Source organism: Gymnogyps californianus, chromosome 4 (assembly GCF_018139145.2).
Source record: "Gymnogyps californianus isolate 813 chromosome 4, ASM1813914v2, whole genome shotgun sequence".
Taxonomy (NCBI): Eukaryota; Metazoa; Chordata; class Aves; order Accipitriformes; family Cathartidae; genus Gymnogyps; species Gymnogyps californianus.
Genome location: NC_059474.1, coordinates 65,643,836 through 65,661,672, shown reverse-complemented (window position 1 = coordinate 65,661,672; position 17,837 = coordinate 65,643,836). Strand labels below are relative to the sequence as shown.

General features: G+C 42.5%; 1 protein-coding gene across 2 annotated transcripts in view; it reads right to left on the bottom strand.

Moving 5' to 3' along the window:
* The window catches only part of AFF1 (ALF transcription elongation factor 1), a 120,430-nt gene that overhangs the window by 58,106 nt on the left and 44,487 nt on the right, over positions 1–17,837 (bottom strand). For both annotated transcript variants that reach the window (XM_050895324.1, XM_050895325.1), the window contains 2 exons: positions 9,442–9,562; positions 7,969–8,880 (listed from right to left, as the gene is read on the bottom strand). In XM_050895324.1, coding sequence (XP_050751281.1) covers positions 7,969–8,880; positions 9,442–9,562 — 1,033 coding nt within the window. The remainder of the gene's footprint in view (positions 1–7,968; positions 8,881–9,441; positions 9,563–17,837) is intronic.

The window sequence follows — 17,837 nt, the reverse complement described above, 5'->3', positions numbered from 1 at the left end:
GCATCTAAGCTTTGCCTGCAAAGGCACAGGCTGCCTCTGCATTTAAAAGATTTGTGCAGAAAACTTCATTAGTTAAATAAAAAAAGTCAGAAATAATAGTTCCCAATTCTTCTAAGCCAGTTCTAAAGAAGCAGTAACATTTGTCATTCACCCAACTAAAATTAGACTCCTTGCTGTTCAGAAGTAAATAAAGCTGGCTATAATGCTACCACCTGCAAGGTGCAGTTTGATGCTTGGCTTCAAATTCAGAATACTGTTCAAGGTCAGGTAATTCATACTGGTCACCAGGCTGGGTCCTTCTGCTGAAATTTAACTTTTGCTAAGCAGCTCTGGCAAAGGACTTTACTATCTTCACCGCGGGGGGGTGGGGGGGACACAGGTTTAAGTAATGACAACAATGGTTAAGCCTTCAAGGTAGAAGATGGGACTCTTCTGGAAGTGCCGCCCCCCCCCCCCCCCCAATCTTTCAGAGGAAGGAAAATACCCAGCACACAACTCACAGCATTATGGTTTTACTCCTCTTTTGAGTTCTGTCAATATAACTGTTAAGATCAGTGAAACTGAAGCAATGATATTTCTCAAGACACATGATTCCAGGTTCCCTGAAAGAGATACTACTACTTGTTAGACAAGTGCTTTAGTGGAAAAAACAAGTCAGGCCTTCAGGCACACAAGCTTTTCTGAAGGACTAAAATAGAGACCACAAACTTCAAACTAAGCACAGCTTGCAGACAAGCTCTACAAGTTTGATTTGGTTTTGTTTAGCAATTATAGCACAAGGAAAACATCCTCATATGAAACTCCTGCAAGATAGAGCAGACTCTCAAACAATCTGTTTTCAGCCACCTTCAAATGATGCTTCCCTCCTTCCCCGGGACTCATGGGCAGCACCAAAGCCCACAAACTCCATGCTGTCCCTCAAACCACAGCTACCCTAACGTAACTGCAGCCCCAGTGGCACACGCTATCTTCCCCTTGCTCTCTCTAGCATGTACAAACTCACACAGCTGGCACTAGACAATCATGACCTGAAAAAGAGTTAGGAAAGCTGAGGGATCCAGCAAAACCGTTTCACTGACATTTTCCATACTCGCTCACAAGCCAGCCACTCATTCCTGCTGCCCTGCATTTCAAGAGTATTAACCTGACAACATCAAGCGCTCAGGAGAAATACGAGAATTTGTGTCACGTTAAAAAAGTCACAATAGACGTTTTGCCATTTGCTGTGTTAGACAGATGGAGCTTTACAGAGCAGCTTATAGCACATGCTGGTTTACCCCTCATTTCTAAACTATTGCTTCTTGCTTGACTTACCAGAGTGCACTACTAACTCCATGCTTTGAAGACAAGGTTATCAATTTCATTTTAATATCTTCTCAGCATTACTACATCTGAGTGTTTCTACGCACGTTTATTCACTTACCTTCATAAAACTTGTGTGTGTTAGTCCCCATTGTACAGATGAAGGTTTGGAAAATTACTCATACCCACAATTGCAGGATCTTAATTTAACTCATTAACATACAGCCATTGACACAAAATGGATTATTACAGAAAAAAAAGTAGCTGTTTACATAAACAACATTTAACAAGCACTGATTTTGTTCTGCACAGCAATGGTAACTAACAACAGAAGTGCTCTTAAGTTGTCCTTAAATTCAGCTTGTTGGCTCCTGACTTTGCAAACTGCAGAGGACCACAGGTTTTCTTTCGCTGTTTTGGGGTCTTTTTGTCCCTCCTTTTTAAACACAGTACTCTTTACAGTTGCCAATGAGAAAAGCAATAGTCTAAATGCTGTGCTGGAATCATAACTGATTCCGGTAAGGATGGCTGATCACAAGCCCTTCATAGGAAGAACAACAACCTAAAAAACCTCAACCAAAAAACTTCCCAGTGATTAATATGCTATGGCAGCTCGTTTAAGCCCGAGTTTCTCCCAGCAGTCTGGACGAGACACTGACTTCTGAGTCATCTGGAAAGATGCAACGTAGTTTACGGAAATTCTTGCCTGACCTTATCTATCCTGCTCTTGCTCTCTGCAGGATTTGCATCTAACTACTCTCTCTCTCAGTCTTCCATTGCTTTGCAAAGTGATGGATTTAGCAGCTGAATTTGGACAAATGTTCTGCAATGGTGCCCAGAGACACCCTGTGGAGAGAAGTCAGGTTTGCTGTAAGCCAAAGAGCTAAGTCCATCCATACCTGATGGGAGAAGCTGGCAAGGACTCAACCGCTTTCTCAGAAACACTGTTTCTTGGCACCCTCTCCTCCCCCTCCTCACCACACACTCCAGGCAGATGCAGGATCCCTGTTCCTTTCTTCACACTGATACTCCCTAGTTGGGCTTCCAAGCAGCAAGAACAAACACTACCCATTTCTGGTGGCCTGATGGCTGAATGCAGCACTATGCTGCCTTTTTTTTTTTTTAAAAACAAACAAACAAACAAAAAACAAAAAACCAAACAACTCCCCTATTATTTGATATTTTGCATAAAAGCCAAGCCTAGACCTTGGAGCCAAGTGAACAAGCAAGGATCTCAAACTCGAGTTGGTAGTTGAGCACGGGCCCTGACTGCACCTTCTCCAAGCATCAAAGAGGAAGATGAACAAGACTACTTCTAATTTATGACTTCTGTAGTCTGACACATGAACTTTGAACATCAGAGTCTGGTTAAACTGAAGTAACAATACAAGATGTCCTTTTGGCTTTTGAACCAACCACCTGCTCCTTGCCCCACATGCCCTCACCCTCCAGCTCTTCCAGAGTGCTCTTTGTTCCAGAGACCGCAAGCAAACATTAAAAATCTACTAGTAACAATTGTCGTTCGTGTTTGATCTGCTTCTTTAGCAGGCACACACCAACAAAAAGACAAATTTACACAATGCTTGTGGTGAAGCAAGGAAACCCTTCTCCAATCATATAAGGCACTTCTGACTACAGTGCAAAGCAGGGCAGGAAAAGAAAAAAAAGAATCAAAAAAAGGAATACAAAGGGGAGAGGGAAAAAAAAGCCCAATCTCCCTTCTATTCAATAAATGATAAATAAATATAAGGTTGGTAGAAAGACAACAATAGTAGCTTAATGCTAAACACTCTGTATTCATTAGATAAGACCAAATGACAGTGCTATATATATATTTTTAAAGATTTTCATTTTTAAAGGATGCAGGATTAAAGCAATATATTTATTTCTAGTTTACAGGGTTCACCTGTCTGACCACACTTCCCAGTAGAAAAGCTCAGTTGCCATGGAGAGAAGTCAGTAAAAAATTATTTATCTAGAATGGACTTTTTATTTTTGTCATCCAAACTTCTTTCTAGGTATTTAGTTATTACTATATACTATGCAACAATCATGTTTTAACTGGTGACCATTCATAAATGCTTACTAAGGTGAACAGAGCTCAATGACAGCAATCCCACTCTGACCAGAGAGGTATTTGTGTGTACCCTGTGCTTCAAGGATAATACACTGGTACCAAAAAGACTTAACACATCTGGACTCCTTCATTGTTTGTTGTTGTTGTTTTGGTTTTTTAAATTGGTTGCTTCCCTAATTGCTTCCCAGTTTGTAGGTGAAAGAGGAGAGCCTGATGAGGTCTCATGACATGAGATAAAAGGAGCTACTCCCTAACGTTTATGAAACTGCCGGGAAAACAAAGCCAAATCTTCAGTGAGCATCGAGTGCTATGCATTCCTCCACACACTATGCCCTTAATAATGCTTGAGGATTTACAAACTCTCTCTCAAACAAGCCTCACTGCTTCTTGGCCCTGCCGTCAAGCCAGTTCCCTTTAAGACATCACAGTCTTTGTCAATGGAGGTAATACAAGGGTCTCTATTGGTGCTGCGGCTCTCCTATAGACATGAAAAGAGAGAATGGCTTTAAAAGCATCTTTGTTTAGGTGCTGGAGGAAGAGGTAAAACCTGGCACATTAAGAGAAGGGATACATCTAAGCTTCGTGTATGCTATATTTTTAAGTCTTCTCACAATAAATTTGGAAAGATGCCTTAAAGAGACAGGGATGACATTTGAATGTGACGGTTTTTATTTGGGGAAGAGGGGAAAGAGCTGTTCAGTTTCTTTATGTGAATGCAAAGTGAGTCACTGCACAGTTATCCACTGTGGATTAATTCACTCTACAGTGAATCTGCTTGTCTATTCAGACTGGAAGGCTTAACTTGTGAGTGTTGCCATGAACAGAAGCTGTCAATAATGAATTCACAGCTGCAGGTGACACACGCCTTAGAAATTCAATTAGCCAAAAACCATGTGGTAGAAGAAATGGCTTTCCTAAATGATGTCAAGGGAGATCACAGGAAAAACTGTATTCGGCATGTGGCTGTTCAGTACAACCGAGGCCGAACAGTTTAAATAAAATTTGTAAAACCATGCTCCCAGTTGCTGGGAGGAAGAGGGAAGAACAGCAGAGTTTCTGCTAGTCTAGACCTATTCACTGTCAGGGTCATGGGAGGGCAGGATCCTCCCCGCAGCTCCTGTTTCACCAAAAACAAAAGGGAGGGCCAACCTTTCAGCCGAAGGACCCCCTGATCAGCCTTCCCAAGATCCCTTCTTTGGGTGAGTCTTTCACCTGCATGCAACATACCTCACTGGATGTTTCCTAAAAGCAAACCAGCCCAGCCTGTTCCCCAATCACCTCTCTCGTACTGTACATCCAGCACACAGGGAATATATCCAGGTGTGCAACCACACTGTTTCTTCCTCTTCACTCTCCTGGCTTTGCACTGAAAGACTGTATCATCAAATATACGTTAATCATTGAAACCAAACAGAAGTAAGTAAATATGATAATGACAAGCCTGAAACAAGCAGAAAATGAAGTAATGGATTTTTCACTAGAGCTTACAGAGCCGTTATCCAAAACGCCTATGCATAGAAAACAGATGTCACAGCCTAAAGACACCTATCTCAAATGAGGGTCATTCAGCATATTCACAAAAGGTTTCATCTATCAGCTTCAAAATAGACTAAGCATATAATTAAAACCAGGGTTTTGGTTTGTGCAAAACCATTTCTTTCATTATCTTCAATTCCCTTTTTATTACGTTCTTATTCCGCCACAGATCTAACAGCACTTCCGCACCAGCATGGGTAACACTACTTGTGCTCTGGCAGCTGTAGGATTTTTGTGCACATTTGGATACAGTCACGTGCTCAATGGAAAGCGAGAAAGAAGTTTCATTCAGCATACAGCATCACAGCTAACGCTGCCCTATCTAAAATCATATTAAACCAGAGATACACAAGATGACATAAAAAGCACGGGGATGGGAAAAGAGATAAGATGAAAATAGAAACGGGACCAGGAGAGTTGGGAGAGAACAAGGAAGTCTCATTTCTGAAAAATAAGCATGCCCTCAAAAAAAAAAAAAAAATTGCAAAGAGTTTTAAACCCAGTAATGCCCTTTACCTTTTTGGCAATGGATAATGAAGAATGGATAATGCAGAAAGTAAGGCCCTGCACTGCTTTACTTCTCCCCCAGGAGTAAAATATCCGGTCAAGCAAATAATGAAATGCAGACCACAGTGTGCTTCCTATTTTGAGGTATGATGTGCAATGCCAAACCTACTTTGAGGCAAACAAAGTCTCTCAGCATGAAAGTATTTTCACAACTTCTCAACAATGTCATTTTGCCAGTTTCCTCTCATTTTCCATAAGAAATTGCCTACAGCCATTTGCAGCTGATCAACACCCTTTTCCATGAAAAGCAGATGGCACCCACACTCTCCCTTTTTATTAGAAAGGCAAAATACAATTTGAAAACTATCTCCATAGCTCTCCTCACCCAGCTGCCTGAGGTCAGCACTGTGAGATCCTACATCCCATAGGGCATAACAATATTCTCAGTACTGAAGGATGAGCGTGTAAAACTGCCAAACATACCTGGGGACCAAGTGCCTTTGAGCTCGCGGGAGGCTGAGCCACAAGGCAGGCAGAATCAGTGTGCTGGTCCCTTAGCAAAGCTGAAACAATGGGCTTGAAAGGGCACAACGAAAAAAAGCGTGCATTTGCTGAACACCACACGTACAACAACACTGCTCCTCCTCTCCCACTGCTTTACCAGTGCAAGCTTCAAGCCGCTTTAACCTACAGGACACATCTGAGAAATCTGAGGCTTCTGCCTCCATCACACGTGACAAATCAGATAGGTGGTCTTGGGGCCAGCAAATACAGATGGAGTACAACAAGGAATCTTGCTGTATCAAAATAATTATAAAGGAAAGAACCACTTCTTAACTGCCTGGTTAAGAAGCAATTATAATTCCAGCCATCCCCTTCCCCTAAAGTTTCCTAATAGTCTCCTAAACAAACACACCTGCTCCTTGTGAAGCCACTGGACTTGCAGCAAGGCCCAAACGTAGGTGAGAGATGCTTTCTGAAATCTTCGGAAAAGCCTTCCCAACCACTCTGACCGCAGCCCTTTCCTTTTTCTCTGAAGTGAAAGCTAGAACAGACTAATCTAACCCAGCTCAACTGCACCAGTCTCTACCACACACTGCGTATGATCTCTAACCAACTCAAGATGCAGGGAGAACTATACAAAAAAAAAAAAATCCATATTCTCAGAAGTTTTCTTCCCTCTAGTAAGAGAGCCACTTAAGCAATACAAGAGCAACAGCGTTATGTTCTGAATTGCACCTGCTAATCTGCAATACCCTGCACTCAACCTTGCTGCAACCAATTGAAATGTCTCAACCTGGAAAAGGGCAATCCATGAAAATGACAAAAAGAGCAGAACAAAAGATGAAAGAGCACCTGAAGACAGAAATCTAACTGCAGATTGAAACTGCAGATTCTAACTGAAGATTGAAATCTAAGCCCCAAAACATTATTCATTTTTGAATGGTGGGGCAAATGAAGAAGCTAGTGTTTTGCTCTCAAGAAAATAATACATATTGGGAAGAAGCTGTTCTCAGGTGAGCAGGAATAACCAAAGGTTTACATGCAACACATTTTGGTTTTTGGCCCAACTGCCACCTCTTCACTGCAACAACTGCAGCTTCCCATCTCACATCTTTTACAACATCCCTCTCAGTCCGTGGCAGAGAAAGGACAAGTGTAGTGACTAGAATGAAGGTATGCTCGAGCTTGCTGCCCAGGCTGCCTTCTGCTGGTAAGAACAAACACATAGCAGAGTACTGCTCATTTTGCTCATAGTTGGGACAAGAAAGAGGGTATCTTCTTTGCTCAAATGCAGAATTTTACAGAACTTTTAGGATCTTGCTTATCATTGAGAATTCCACCTCTGCACTAAATTTACTTAAACCTTCAGAACTTGCTCAAACGGCATTTGATGAAGTGGGAGACAGAATGGTGTTGTGCTTCCCGAGGAAGCTGGGCTAAATCCATCTGGCAGAAATCTACAGGATGTTTTTTGTTCGCATTAATACTTTCCTGAGGGTCTACAGTGAGATCTTACAAACTTACTTAGGAGAACCCTGTGGTGTTTGCAGTCACTTATCACAAAGCCCCAAAACCTTCAACCTATCAGGTGAACACAGAACTCACCGCACAGTCAGCTGTCCCAATATTCAGTGAGGATTTGGGGCCTCTACCCACCAGCACTCAGACTGAGTACTGACACTCTGCATGTACTAACTGCAGGTACATTACCACTTGACCTTCTCAGTATATCATTTCCTCCTCCTCCTTTTCAACAATCTTTACAGGCAAAACAAAAATAATAGCAACAGCAGCAGTCTCTCTAACCATAAAACCTGCTGCAGCCTCACTGAGAAAACCACAGAATCATGGCAAGCGTTGCATTTTCACCATCCAAACAGATCACCCAGGTCAGCAAAAGCCAACCTCAAAATACACCTTCTAAAGACAGTAACACGTGCACAACCATCATTGCTTCTGGTAGTCTCTGCCCTTCGATAACATGTTCTCCCACAGCTGAACTTACCCTGCCAGTAACAGAGCCCCCCAACAATTGCACTCACCTCTATGGGCTCAGAAGGGATTTCCAATTTGGATAGCCTGGCTTTGGCGTTCGCCTTCAAATCTGAGATTTTTTCATAGGGTTCTCCGTGGTATTCCTCCAGGAGAGGTTTGAGCTCCGGTGATTCAACTGGTACCTGATCTTGGCCATCCATTGGTCTGACATAGGCAGTTGGTTTCTGCTGCATTGCACTGGTTTTTGATGGCAAAGGTGGGGGAAAAGTCTGAGAGGAAGGCTGAGTGGTGCTGGTCAGGTTAACGGTTGAGCTGTCCCGACTTTCCTTCTCCTGTGATCCTGTCACTAGGTCCTGAGAGGATTTTGTTTGACTGTAGGTCGGCCCATGACTTTTGCTGCTGTTCTGTGACCTGGAATTGATATGCTGGCTGGAATGTAGAGGTGACAGGGGTGCCACTGGAGAAGACAAAGATGACAACAATGGAGAAAGCGCCAAAAGGGAGGCCTGCAGTTCATTAGCATGACCTTCCCCAACCGCACGCCTGTCATTTCTCTTGTGGTGAAAACCTGCATGACTTTCCTGGCCACCACGATTGTGTTCTTGACCTTGGCTCCGACCATTGGACAAGCTGTGACTCTTGGCGTGCAAACCTGAAGCTGGTTCTGTTCTTGATTGTGCCTTTTGGTAGTGAATGGAGTGGCTTGGAGGGGGAGGAGCTACAATCGTAGGTCCCATAGGTGGATGGCGGGTTGTGCGGTGGAATGAAGATGGTAATGTATGGCTGGTCTTTTCAGGGAAGTATGGGCGATCAGGCTTTCCTTGTGGGATCAGAGGAGCAATACTTTTTGGAATCCCTATGAGATTCTGATGGGATTTGTTGCTGATGAGCTCTTTGACCTCCTCATAATTGCCCAGCATGTTCTGAATTCGGCTTGACAACTCATCTTCTTTATTAGTCTGCAACAAAAGAACAGAGAGGTGGAAATTTAAAAAGCACGGACCCCCCACCCCAAGAGATCCAGCTCAAGAAGAGACATCTTCAGGATCTTATTTTAATCACCATGTATCACCACGAGTGAAGTTATGCAAGCTCATCTTGATCCTGCATGCAGTCTCTCCAAAGCAAGTGGGACTGCTCTGGTCAGTATTAGTTCTTCTGAGCCAAGATTGCCACTGTGCCTACAGTCTTCAAGAACACTAACACCAGACCAGTTTGTTTCAACCACAGCTGCAGACAGACAGGCAGCCAAGCTGCTATTGAGCACTCTCCCTCAAACTCCCAGACTACAAGAGGCCCCCAAATGAATCTGCCCAACCCAAAGTCTGTACTGCGCTTGCACCATCTACAGAGCTTTAAGCACATACTCTGATGAATTTACACTAAGCAGATGGGAAGACGCTGTGTTTGCACGTATCATGCTCAAGTCTGCTATATCGTATGCAGAGGCCACAGCTCTCCTCTTCCATCCCAACCGTCTTTCCTCCTCTCCCTCCACCATGCAACCCCCCTACCATTACCTTGTAGGGTTCTGCAAAGAGGGGAGTCTTCTCAGGGAACTTGTCTTTCTCCTGCAGAGCCTCCTGATTCCGCCTCTCTCTCTCTCGAATACGCAGCAAGTTTCTGTCCTCGTTGTACAAGCTTTAGTAAAGAGAGAAAGAAAGGATGGTTAACGCTTTACACCAGTCTTATCAACAAGTATCTACTTTGTGCAGAAACAGTGGTTTTCAGACAACAGCATACATCCAGCATAAAAGTAATTCTGAAATCCACAGAGTGGTTATAGCTGACAAATCAGTTATGTCAAGTATTTGCCATACCGCATAGTAATGTAACATACAAGGTACAGCATACATCCTTCTCAGTGATTTCTACTCCTGATACCATACATCAAGAAGGGTGGGAAGGGAAAAACTATCCATCCATTTAATTGTGAAACACAAATTGAGAAGTCGTCAATGTGGGTGATAAGCGCATGAGCTGGCAAATCCAGTTACAATGATCAATGTGAAAACTACCATTCTTGTTCTTCTCCAAACTTCCGCCCCAACTCTTTACCTGAGAGTAAAAAAGAATCCACTACTTCGAAGGTGTTGCCACTTTCAGAGATTGAACTTTGCTTACTTTATAAACAGGCTTGAAAATTTACTCTCTACTTTAAATGGACATTTGGAAAGCTGCTTACCTGGCAAACCATTTAAAGCAATCACATAAAATGTATTTAAAGAGAAGGTCTCAGAAATTTCAAAAACACCAGGTTGAATCCTCCTGTTCCTCCTCAACCACATACACACACACTCAATTCCACCAGCCCCACATCAAAACAGCAATAAAGCTGTCACATGCACAGCAGGATGACTTCATGAAAAAACAGATCCTTTAAACTACACCTCCTCTGTGAAATACTACTGCAAAATAAGGGAATCTATCGGTCTAATATTTATGGACATTTGGGAGGAAAAAGCATGCAGGTATAGTATGTGGACGCAGCTATTTCTCTCCTCTCCTATTTCTACTCTACTGCACAGTCTACTGCATACATACAATTCCTATATTCTTCCTAGTACACTCAACTCCTGAAGTGCCCCAGTTTGGAAAGGAAGAGCCTTGTCTTCCCCACCAGTGACATTTTCTCAAATACCACACCAATAATCATCTACTGAAAGCTTAATCATCCCTAAAGGAGAGGTAGAGGACTAGCTTTGCTCTAACAGTTAACCAAGAGGTCTGACTAGTGCAGAAGTGGTTTCCTGACTCAATGTGAGCTCTGGAAAACGATGCTGTCTGATGGCAAATTTCCATATATGGAACTGCAGCAAGGATGTACTTGTGCCACTAAGACAGAAAAAGATATTCAGGGGTTAGACTGTGCACATTTAAAATAGTTTCCAACTTTGTTAGTGCTGAACTGTTTCCAAACATAGAAAAACAGAAGTTTCCAGTAAGCTCTATGTACCCCACTTCTGCAAACAATGCAAACAATTTTAAAAATTAAAAAAAAAAAAAAAAAAAAGGAATCAGATCACTGATTCAGTAAATATACACAATCCTTCTGTTACAAACAATATATAATGGAAGCATTTCCTCTGTGCATCTGTCATTTTGCATGTGAGCAATTTCGTATCTATAATCAGTCGGTCAGTTGCCCTGTATGTACCAGGAAAGCTTTATGCAGCAAGATATGGGAGATATCAACTGCAGAAGACAAAAAATTAGGAGGAATTATAAGGCAAACTAGAAACAATCTTGGCTACATCTACTACTTGAAACTGTATGCGTGCGAATGATTTCTTAAGTGAATGCATTTCAAGTTGACAGCATTTTTTAAACATATCTGTTCAAGTTATCTGGAAAATTTTTACTGAATGAAACACCATTTTCCAAATATTCCAGGAAGTAAAAAATGATTCTGTAAATATCCTTTATATAAACTTCAAAAAAATTCTCTTAACAGCAAGCATGAAAAAACCACAAAAGATGGTTTTAACAGCTAAGACACTGGCTTTTAGCATGAAGCAGACCTCTGAAACCTCCTCTTCACCAATCTGTGACACAATGGCCCAGTGTCAGGAACACCAACGCCAACTGTAGAACAAACTTTTTTGTGTGTGTGTGTGTTTTGGGGTTTTTTTTGTTTTGTTTTGATGGGCACAATTTAACCTGGATCAATCAGCTCCTCTTCCCCCACCGGTCCCCAGTCCATTTCCCCCATGGCTGCACAAGCACTCAACACAGTGGGGAGGGCAAAGGAACAAAACCACTTGCCTTTGGTGGCAGTCCTTGCTTCTTGCTATTTCCCAGCCTCTTTGCCCTGCAGTCAATATCTTCCCTTAACAAATTATACAAGTGTCTTGCAAGGAGCTCTTCTGATGTGTTTGGACTAATCAAGACTCTTACTGCAACCAGGTGCTCAGCTCCAGCTCTCCCCCACCCACCTTGACTTTTTCCTTTTGAAGCTGCCACCAAGTATGTTTTTGAGCCTAACAATAATATTCAGTGCAATGCTGAAGGTACAAAAGGACAATTTTAAGTTAGTTTTAACTCCTCCTCCTTGAGCATCAGCTGTTTTCCCAGTCATGTTTTTCCCTGTCAGTTCTTCAGCCGTAATTTTCATCATTCGATAGACAGAGGGACATACAGGAGATTAAAAGACACAAAGGGGATCTGCTTTTTACAAGTGTGACAACTGTGTTAAAGAGAGCAAAGCTTCTTCTCCCGCTTTGTCTTTTGATACACGTACACATTTTGGTCTGCAGAACGCTGCTGACATCTCAGCCCGCCCTGTTACTATTTCTGTCTTGATCCACACCATGAATGCCAAGCACTCAGACCTACACAGTACTTTTTAATACAACTGCAACATTAAATATACATACTTGGTTTTGTTTGTTTTCTCCCTAGTACTTATTAAATTACTTCATGGTGTTGGCTGGAGTACACAGCACACAGAGATATTGTGCTAGCTTTCCCCAAAATGGATTTTGCTACTGCAATTTGCAGATTGTTGCAGCACGCTTCAGATCCAGGTCTCCCAAAGATAAGCTGTTGAGCTGGCATAGCTCTCTGCTGAAGCCCAAGATGATAAGAAATGAAAGCAGTTTAAAATGCTTATCTAAACAATATATAAGGACAAAAGCCACAGCCAATCCATCTCTTAAAAACAGATTGTTTTAAAATGAGCCAATCTCATTTTATCTTCCCAAGTAAGAGATAGTTTGCCTCTTTCAGAGGGGACAGAGAAAGACATAAAAGCCACGAGGTTGAACACAAGTCTCTTGGGGAGCACTGTCAAGACTAAAAGAGTAACTTCTCTTCTAACAGACCCATTACCAACCTCCCTATCAACCTCAGTTACCTTTCAAAAACTCTGACGTCACTACTAGAGCATACCACGTCCACTTTATAACCTGCATTACTATTTGGTAAGGCACATGCAACAGCATTTGAATACTTGAGATCTTTCAAGGTGCACTACTGTAGTAGTGGCCATTCCTATAAAGCACTGAGGACTTTGAGTAACAGCCTCTGCATGCTACTAGAGTCAAGCATCCTATCTTGTAATGACTTCACTACCCCCTGCTTGTCTAGCTTTCAACAGTAATCTAGAATTTGCCTCTCTGATCAGGTTCTTCACATAAGATTTATTAGCAAGGAGATAATGTAGATCAACTTTCTTAAAAAAAAAAACCCAAAATACATGCAATGCTTTAGATGGATCCAGTTAACAAGCTGGGTATCATTTCCACACGCCAGAAAGCTGATGTGGGGAGTCAGTGGGGATCGATCTGTTCACCTGTGTTCTCCCTTTGTATGATAAACCTATACAGAACATGACTTGGTATTGACAGGTTTTTTTCTATCGTTGCTGGGTAAAAAGGGCAGGAGCCATAAACTATTAAGATTACTATTCTTGCAGGAAAATACAAAATAGCATGCCACTATCAGCAGTAAACCAAGATTGAAAAGCATTAGTGATGATCCACAAGTATCAGCATAACCACGCGTTAACCTCACCTGAGAGGTTGAATCACTCCAACAGTGAGACTCTGCTGCAAAACAAACAAGTGGAAATTCTGACCAAGAGGTTTTGTATTTTGTTCAGTCGTTTCAATTCGCAGAGCAGGAGGGTGAGCCAAAGCCCACTGCAATAGGCAAAAAAATTCCTAGCGGTTTCAACGGACTTTGTGTTGGGCAATAAGAGCGCATTCTTCAGTCATGCAAAACAGGCCTGACCTTGGGCACACATGAGCAAACCTCCGGCAAAATGAAGGAAAGTCATCATTTGAACACTATACATCAGCTCACAAGGTTCAGCTTCTGCATCTTTTAAAAAACAAAAAAACAACAACAAAAAAAAAAATCCACAACCCCCCAAAAACCAAACCAAACAAACCACAACCCCCCCCAAAAACTAACAGCCCTTAAATATTAAAAGTTGATTTGAGTTTGTAAATGTTAATCATAAACCAAAGCATTAGCACAATATTACTACTCAAATTTCATCCTCTTTACCACAAACTCTCTTAACAATAACATCAAGTCTTGATTATTAAGACAAAACAGAACATGTATGTGCACGAGCAAAAATTTACTGGAAAGGAGGCAAGCAGAACATCAGTCTGACATGTTGGAAGAACTGGGGAAAACCTCATGGGCTATTTTTATTTGTTCTGCCAGGATAAAATCTGCTGTCAGTGCTGGCCGACCAGGGTTCTTGTTTTACATTATGCCTTACTGTAAACGTCTCACTAGATCTCAACTTAGAGCAAAAGCAGCCCATAACTTGCAAGTAGTTTAAAAACTAACAGCAGCAATAAAAAAATAAAAAACAACCAAAAACCCAAGCCACATATTATGACCCTGCAAATTGTTTTCTACTAAAACACTGTGCCATGTCCATGTGGATTACGGATATCCTTCTATTTCTAGGCTGGCGAGCATCCAAATTCAGAGCAATCAAGCTGTTTTGCTCAGAGGTTCTGATTACATTCAAACAAAAGGAAAACCCTAAACAACTGTAACTTGTGTCTCTTGCAACAATAATATGAGAACTAGCTATCCTTCCTATATGTATCCCAACACTGAACGTAAAACATCTTACGTGCCTCTTGCTGCAAAAACAGCAGCTGTAATACCTCTAAAGGCCTTTTCTTTCCCTGAACCTTCCTTGACCCCAAGCTCTCTTCCCAGCAATAAATTCTTTTTAAAGAGTGTGTGAAGAGAAAGAGAGGAGGAACGGAGGGGAGGGGAAGGGACACCGCCTTTTTGCCATAATGCCAGTTCCTGCAGGTTTAAAAGAAGATGAACGTGCCTGCTCTGGGACAGCCCAGCGGACACGGGTGCTCTCACACGTACAGGACTACCAGGCACTGCTCAGCAAGGTTAGTCATGTGTTGTTCCTATTGCAGACCTCTTCGTGCTGTCATGGTGACTAGTGGCCCAGGCTGCTGGCCATGCACAGCTGACTACCCGTTCAGCCAGGCGAGGGGTCATTCCCCTCCGTTTTGCTGTTCAGGATCACCATCCACCCTCTGCCTCCCTTTCTGAAATGGATCAAAACAATTTTCGTTCCAAGTTTTCCTCCAACTTCAGTGCACAGAAGGAGCTACAGTTTTAAAAGCAGAAGGATAAGGGAATAAACACAGAGTAGCTACTTACTTGGTCATGCAGTTGAGAGCACCAGCCCTCCCTTCCCTAAGTTACAGACAAGCCCTTCAACGACCTGAAGACAACAGCTAAAACTCATTTTAATTCGTATATTTTATCATGTAGGTGTCAAGTTTCCATGCACGCTGCCTCATCTCATATTGAGGGGCTTATTTAAAAACAAGTAAGTTGTATTGCACTAGATGGCATTCCTAATTCAGAGCAGAAGCGTCTGCTGTCTACTGAAATGTCCACTTTTTTAATATAAGCCTGTAGTTATGCTAGTCCCAACATCTGTGGAGACACTGTTTCTGTCCACCATTAACCTGGCCATTTAGAGTATTTGTCAGCACGCTCTTTAAAGCTTTTCAAAACCTGGGCTATGGTGTAACTCATAACACTGCACAGTTTCCCCAAAGTCAGTGTTAGGAAGCCAGGCAGAAAGCATCAAAGAACCACAGTCAGCTCAGGCCCTGCGTGGACCCGTGCCAAGAGGAGAGGAGGTCTCCATGGCCTGCCAGGCGCCATCAGAGGAAACCCGTGCAGCAAAGCTGCCTGCCAGGCTCCAGCAAGCTGTCCCTCGCACATGCACAGAGTCCTAACCTTGCTACTGCCAAAGCTACAGGGTGAACCCCAGTTCCTGTTCATCAGGAACCTCTCCAGATTAGCAGCTTTGATACTTAGATTTTCCTAGAATGGGAACTCAAAAAACCTCAAAACCAAAACCACCCCCAAGCTCTTCCTTACTGATTTGTGGAAATGCTTTGGGAAACTGGACCTCCAGGCTTAGCACCAACATACCAAGCATGTGGGAGCCTGGGAGCTGGGGGACTCCACGGTCCCATTCCATCCGTCTTCAGGGCGGGAAACTGTTCCAAATTTGAGAGCTAAAAATACTGCTGCACCCTCTGCAGCTGGGCTGCGCTTCACACGTCACCAGGAAAACCCCCGTATGTTGCAACAGGCAGATGAGACTGAATGTCTGCCCTGAAACATCAGTTCAGTCTTGATCATCTTCAAACATGCTCCACAAGAAGTAAACACATGCACAAATCCCCCCTGCCTTGCCCCAAAAAAACCCAAATCATGCTTTGCTACACACTGAAACAGTAAAATACTCCTAGGCTCAAAGCAGCCCATGCTGGAGAAGGTAGTCCGCCGGCTCCAGTAATAACAGATTTGGTTCAGAAAGTTCAGCAAAGCATACGCCCTGTCCCACGACATCATCCAGGCTTAGGTCTGTAACAGAAACCATGAAAATACCAATGTGCTCTGAAGCCACTCTCAGTGACATGACAATCCTTACTACAGAGTTTCGAAGGCTGATATGTGACAATCCAGCCCATGACAACATTTTCAAAAAATAGATTGGTGCAGGAAGAAATTCTGCCTCTCCTCCTGTCCTGTGTGTTCTCCGAATGAAAATGAAATGAAAATAAAAATCTGCTTTAGTTTTAACTGTAATAAGATCTGTTGCTGGCTCCCAAAAGGAATTATTCTAGCAGCAGGGAAGGGGGTGGAGAAAGGCTAAAAAGCAAACACACAAACGACGCTCACTTCCTTCTGAACGCGCAGAACCTCTTCCTCCGAAACATTAAGAGAGAACATTTCCTTTTAGTACAACTGCAGGAAATCACAAATTGTGATAATTGTCATTAAAATGGACTCTTTTTTATCATGAGAAGCTGCTGATCAACATTTCTCAAGACTGAGAGACATATTCCTGTTTAATTTCAAGGCAAGACACATCACCTCCAAAAAGGATTAAACAGAAATCACACAGATGCACTGTAACAGCCTCACTGCAGCGCCCTGGCTCTGCTGCTCTAAAAGTCTCCATAGAATCGCCAGCAATTTATACAGCCAGGATCACATCTACAAAGACTAAATATGCAGTTTCATTCATCAGCCCATCAGCTTGAAATGTGGATAAACGCATGGCACAGAAAGTTACCGAACGTCACAGATGTGCTCAGCTCTCACACTGTATCACCTAAGCAGCTTGCCTGACAGTGACTGTAAGACAAGCAGATGAAAGGACGACATTAAAGTTAATACCAAACAGCATAAAAAATGCCTTGTCCCAACCTTTGCTTCCTTTCCTTTATGGAAACATCGTCAAGTTGTGACTTGCTGGATATTTTTAAGTTCTGTTTCGCATCAAACACTATTTCACAGAACATACACAGTTTGAACAGAAACAAATGATAAGAGGAAAACATATGGCAGAAGTGGAACAGATGGTACAGTTAGTCAATTATTTTCTGCATCATCATCAACCAGCTTTGGTACATGCTTTCCAAAAATACATATCCTCACACTGGAGAAATATGAGTTGGAATTTGTTTTTCAAGTTTTTGCTTCCTCTATCTCCTTCAACTCATCAAATCTATCCAGCCCTGTTTCCTGACTGTACGATGGCAGCATTAGCTGAGCAGGAGATCAAGGCCTCACAGCCCATCCATACTTCCACGATGATTGTAAGAAACCTCCTGGCAAATATTTTTGAACAAAAATAATGTTCCAAGAAAATCCAGTACTGCTACAAGCTTTCCTTCAAAAATGATGCTCAATACACCTCTTCCTATGTTTTAAATACACAGCCCTCTAGGTTACACCAAAAAATTGAAGTGGAGAATGGCTGGGATGTTATAACAAGCAGCAGGGAACTGTCAGTTTGCTTAAGTAGAAGCTAAGTTGGCTTTTGCCAGAAAAAAATCAGTTCTACCTATGTAACATTAAGCATCTTCTCACTCCGCCTCTTCCACGG